This window comes from Pundamilia nyererei, unplaced genomic scaffold, assembly GCF_000239375.1.
Source record: "Pundamilia nyererei isolate P.nyererei 1_Seehausen unplaced genomic scaffold, PunNye1.0 scaffold01281, whole genome shotgun sequence".
NCBI lineage: Eukaryota > Metazoa > Chordata > Actinopteri > Cichliformes > Cichlidae > Pundamilia > Pundamilia nyererei.
In genome coordinates this window covers 7125-12748 of record NW_005188682.1, presented here as the reverse complement: position 1 = coordinate 12748, position 5624 = coordinate 7125, and the positions used below count along the sequence as shown (strand labels likewise).

Here is a 5624-nt window from a genome sequence, read left to right as displayed (position 1 = left end):
CACACTCTTTACTACTCTGTAATTTTCTTTGTCAGTATTCTTGATATTTATTCATAATCACCTCTGTTCATTCTTGATATTTATAATTGAGTGATCTGTATATATTAGAGCTATTTCTCAGTATTCTGATTCTGATTAAATAATTAATGAAACATTTAATGAATTAATTAATGGCCAATTTAATTCATTCATTCAAGTCACTCCTGTCCCTCCATAATAACAGAGGCATGAATGTGTTTTTTGCACGTTATCTCAGTTTGATCCCGTCTATGTAACGGATCTGGGCCCTACAGCTTTAAGCAGCTGCGCGCTCCCGCGGACGGCAATCACTTTCTGGCACAACACCTGAACTATCGCGAGACTCAGCGATCCTTACTGGATTGAATGGAGAATGACGCGACTATTCATTCAACGAGCCCTGGTTTGGCTTTAGGTGTACACGTTGCTAGGCAACACTGCGACCAACTCCAACAGAAACAAAGGCTTCGTTTTCCGCCACTGACTGAAGGAAGTCACAGCGATGGCAGCTGAACACATCACGGGGCTGAAGCGGAAAATCAGACTGCTCGGTAAGTTTGTTCGGCGGGTTTCAGCTCAGCTGGAGGCAGCTGGTGCACCTTAGCGGCTTGTTCCGCTCTTCGTGTTCCAGGTGTTGCATTTTCTGCAGTTAATCACAGATTTGAGCGATGAAAGAGCTCACGGATAAAGACGCTTGCTGTCTCCAGTTCGTGTCGATTAAGACAAAGTTTCGACACTTGCAGCTGATCAGTGTCTTTAAATGAGCTGCAGAGAATGAATAAAACGACTTGTCTTCTAAAATTCTCAGTGCCCTAAACTGTGATTAATATTTTCAGCTGTAAAATAAATAATAGAATAGAATAGAATAATCCTTTAATTGTCCCACAAGGGGAAATTTGGTTGTAACAGCAGCCAAAAAGACACATATACAAACAAACAGTACACAGGACAGAAACATACACAATTTTTCTTACATATTTACATTAAGGACAATGGTTACTATAAACAGAGAGTACTGTACAGTTATTAAATTAAATAAAATTTAAACAACAATGTTATTGTTTGTATAGTCTCCAAAACACCTGGGACTGATTACTGAAGATAATGATTTGTTTTACACATGAGCCATAGCTTGATTCTCGTGACAATCAGATCTGTATTATGGAGGTTCTACTTCCATCCTGAATGATCGCTACTCCTCATCTGAAATCCCATCTAATGAATGTAAATCATACAGTCGCTGTGAGGTAAACACAAGCAACAGTGGTCTGTCTGTCTGAGGCAGGTGTACTTTAATTTTATATAAAACAGTGCAACCTTATTTTGGTTATATTGAGCAACAGCTGTGACCATCTGACAGGTACACTCAGGGTCCTGCTGAGTTCCATCTTTCTTTCATCAGAAGAAAAAAACGATGGCACAGAAAAGCACAGGTAGGCATCCAGCTTGAGGATATTTCATTTTAACTTTATGAAGCATTTTACAATCAGCATGACTTACGCAGTTATCTCACACAGCTCTTTCATTACTCACATCTGCGATAAACTGCAGAAAGTGCAACACCTAGAACACAAAGAGTCGAGACGAAGCAGCTTAGAGAAAAACAGCAAACTGCCATTTAGGTTCTTAAATGAACTTTAACACTTATAATTGACTTAGACCCGATAAATTCAGCAGGTGACTGTGGGTCACCTGTTTCTCTGTATTACTGTGGTGGTGATGAAACGTGTCCATAGAGGTGGAGAGAAAAGTGTGCTATGACAGACATGAAGCTGCCATCATGAAGAACCAGGAGCTGATCCATCAGCTGAGGGAGGACAACAGGAGGCTGCACAGGAAGCTGGCGGGAGCTCATGCTGTAAGATGGTCACAACACAAGCTAAAGATGTTTGAATGCTGATCTGAACTTTATTTAATTTAAAATAAAGAAGATAATAGTGCAGTCACACACAGACTGAGAAACCTGGCCTACCTAGCTGGAAGCCATTTATGGTCCTTATGAAGCTGGAGACAACAATCCTCCTTCTTTTCCTCTTTTTTAACCACATTTATCTCACTCAAAAAATGTGTTTTAGAATTCATTTTTGGTGACACTGGTGTCTGCCTTTTAGCGTGATGAGCAGGTGATCAGAGCGGCCTTTCAAAACAGAGCAAGGGAGAGGGAAACCTACCGCAACAAGTCTGTGAAGGTGAGAGGAAGCTTGTGCACGCACCCTGAACTCCGATTTTACTTGAAATGCAGTACTGTGAAGAAATAAGTCCGCCAGTGACTGAGCAGCAATAAGCTGCAGCAATGTTTTTGTGACTTTATCAATCTGTCACATCACTGTGGGGCAATTTTGGTCCACTCTTCTTGACAGCACTAACTCAGATTCGACTTCATTAATCCCCAAAAGAGCTTTTTGCTTGCAGCTTACACATAACATACAGTCTTTAAACCAGCTTTGATGCACAGTAAAGCTGAGATCAAGAAAAATAACATAAGGATGAAATAAATAAATAGAATAACAAGGAGAAATGTATAAGAATAAACATTCAAATTCAAATTTTATTTGTCACGTACACAGTCATACACAGTACGATATGTAGTGAAATGCTTGGACAACTGCTCGTGACCTAAAGAAAACAAAAAAGGAAAAGGCTATGAATAAGATAGGAAATAAATATGAAAAAAGAGAAAGGGTAAATTTAACTAGGAAGGAATAAAATATAAATTAAGGTTAAAAATGAAATAACTGTACAACACAAATTAGAATGAAGGGTAAATTTAACTGGGAGAATAAGATAAAATATATAAATTAAAGTTGAAAATAAAATAACTGTACAACAAAATACACAATATAGAACTATATAAGAATGTATGAGAAATATAAATAAATATATACACAATAACAGCAGCTGTACAAGTATTAACTGGAAATGAAGAAATATTTTCACAGAAATTCACAGAAATATTCATCATCTGTCAACAGTAAGTAATCTAAGAGCTGAGAAACGAGGATTTTAGGTTTCTGAATTTTAATGAAGGACTTTAAGTTTAGTTTATTCTACACTGGGCCGGGTCCAAGGTCACGGCGACCAACTTATTAACAACACTGCCGAGCGAGTTTCTATCCTTGATACATACTGAGCCAGCAGATAAAAGAAAATCTTCAAAGACTTTCAATAAATGAACAATAAAAATGCCATAAAACGTCCCCACTAACACATTCTCCGTTGATCCTGTTTTATTATGGAGATATTTGACAAAGGCTGTGCCGAGATATTTATAAGACTGCACTATTTCACAAATAACACTGGCTTTATACTCGGGGTTACGCGTCTGAAATCAATGATCATTTCTTTTGTTTCTGACACACATTTAGCTCCAGATAGTTATCATCACACTACTTCACAAATTCAGGCGAAACAGGGCCGTGGACAGACTCAGAGGACAGTGATATCAGGCAATTATAAATCTGTCCTCAGAAGAAGTCCTGCAGCTGTCGGCATACATAATAACGAGAACACATCCCTGAGGGGAACCAGAGCATGACACAGTCCTGCCGGACATTTGTTAACAAGGCCTTGTCGACTCGTCAGTAGGAAGTTTAAAGTCAGCATCAGGAGCTGTTCTGGGAGTTTGGAACGTGAGCCTGCGTCTTATTAAAAGCAGAGAGGTCAGCAAACAGAAGTCTAACGTGAGGACTGGATTTTTTGAGGTGCTCTTAGACAGACTTTAACTCATTCACTGCCATTGACGTCTATAGCCGTCAATTGCATGGCTATAGACGTGCAATTGACGTCTATAGCCATAGACGTCAATGGCAGTGAATGCCATTTATACCGATGATGATCAATCAATTAAGTGTGATTACTTACATTTTTAATTCCTGTGGAAGCAGCAGGGTGTTCTTAGTTCTTCACAGGACTGCACACTAAATCTGTTGTCATGGTCCGCATGCATGACTGCATTGCATTCCTCCTCTGCATGTCTCACAGGAGATCATTGGAACACTAGACGACTGCGTGCTATCCAACAGGAAGCGTCTTAATGCCCTAAAACATGGCACTGAGATCTATGAGAGGCGCCGTGAAGAGCTGAAGATGGAGTACCGGAGAATGAAACCAGAGCACAGTGTAGCGCCCCCTGGTGTTCGCACTTTGAAAAAAGAGGAGAATGCCATGGTAGTTACCTCTCTGATTCAAAAACAAAAAAGTGTCATTGCCTCTGAGTTTCTTTTTATATGGTTCTCATTTGTTATAAGATGTGCAGGTCAAAGGTCACAATGAGCAATGATTCGTGTTTGTCTTCAGAACTTGCGGGTCCTGGAGAACAGTCTGGAAAAAAGCCAGTTTAAGTGCAAGGAGGCCGAGAACATCATGATTGACTACCTGAAATTAAAGAGTCACTTACAGGTCAGTCCAGCGTTCCTCGTAAAACGCAAGACTTTGTCGGCACCGTCTCCTGTAACGGTTTGTGTTATATACTTTTGAAACAGTCACTGCAAAGCTGGTCTCTGAAAATGGTTATTTTGGTCTTTGCTCTCAGCATTAATTCTGTTTTAGGCGTTAGCAGACACCTGCATGCTCGTACCTGAGCACAGTCTCTTAAACACTTCCTGTAAGATCTCTGTACTCTGCAAAATCTGCTCTTTGAGCCTGACGTCATTAGCCGTTTCTGGGTCCAAAGTCAAATGAACACTGCAGCATCACTGAAACTTACAAACTGTCTAAAATCTTTCATCTTTAATACAATGATCAGCGTTGCTGCTTTATAAGGTTTAAATTAAGTTTAACATCCAGGCATCCATGAAAACAGGATTTATTAAATTTAACGGAGTTAGACGTTAGCAGGAAGTTAGCTCGGTAGTTTCCACCTAAACATGATATAGCATGTTCTGACTGAGAGATTTCTAAAAAAAAATTCAAACGTACAGCTCTGTTTGTTAAGTCAAAAGACATGACGTCGTGGTCTCACTCCAAGCGCTTTATTCGTTACTCCATGTTTTACTGCTCACACACAATAACAACAACTCACCGTGGGCCGTGATATAACAGAAAATAACAAGTTAACAATCTCCCTCTTTCTTTTTTTAAAAATAAAAATATAAACACCCCTTTTAAACATTTGTATACATATATGTGTGTGTAAACAAAAAAAAAAAAAAAACCTTGTCAACTTTGTTGAACATCCAGGAAACTGTCAGGGTCCTGGGTCATTTTGACCCAGCGTTTTGTGTTTCCTTGAAGTTCATTTTTGTGCCTTGTGTTTATTCTGATTTTGTACTAGTTTAGGGTTCAACCTGAAGTTTGGTGTATATTCAGCCCTACCTGTGTCTGTCCTTGGTGCTCTGTTCATGTCCCCGTGTTGTGTTGTAAATCAGTCTGTGTGTTTCCTGCTTTACTTTGAAGGCTCGTGTTCTGGATTTCCTGTTCTATTCTGAAGGTCTGTGTCTGTTGTCATTGTGTTCAGCTTGTGTCCTCCAGTCATCATGTGAATCCAGATCAGCTGTTCTTCCCTCCTGTGTGCGATTACCCGATTACCTTGTGTGTGTATATATAGTGGGTGTCAGTCTGTGTTCGTTGTCGGCTCGTCTGCATTCATCAGTCTACCTCTGCATTTA

The 5624-nt window shown here is 39.6% G+C and overlaps 1 protein-coding gene across 1 annotated transcript; it reads left to right on the top strand.

Moving 5' to 3' along the window:
* Positions 1-381: 381 nt before the first annotated feature.
* On the top strand, positions 382-4509 carry LOC102205898 (coiled-coil domain-containing protein 151-like). The gene is made up of 5 exons (XM_005755354.2): positions 382-569; positions 1755-1876; positions 2130-2207; positions 4000-4185; positions 4315-4509. The coding sequence occupies exons 1-5, from the start codon at positions 521-523 to the stop codon at positions 4492-4494; spliced, it is 615 nt and encodes a 204-aa protein (XP_005755411.1). The 5' UTR covers positions 382-520; the 3' UTR covers positions 4495-4509.
* The last annotated feature ends 1115 nt before the right edge of the window (positions 4510-5624 follow it).

Bases quoted from the DNA above. Each gene is read 5' to 3' on its own strand.
- LOC102205898 (XM_005755354.2), top strand. From the start codon at position 521: ATGGCAGCTGAACACATCACGGGGCTGAAGCGGAAAATCAGACTGCTC. The intron at 570-1,754 runs GTAAGTTTGTTC...ACGTGTCCATAG, and splicing joins GCGGAAAATCAGACTGCTCG to AGGTGGAGAGAAAAGTGTGC. The intron at 4,186-4,314 runs GTAGTTACCTCT...GTTTGTCTTCAG, and splicing joins AAAAAGAGGAGAATGCCATG to AACTTGCGGGTCCTGGAGAA.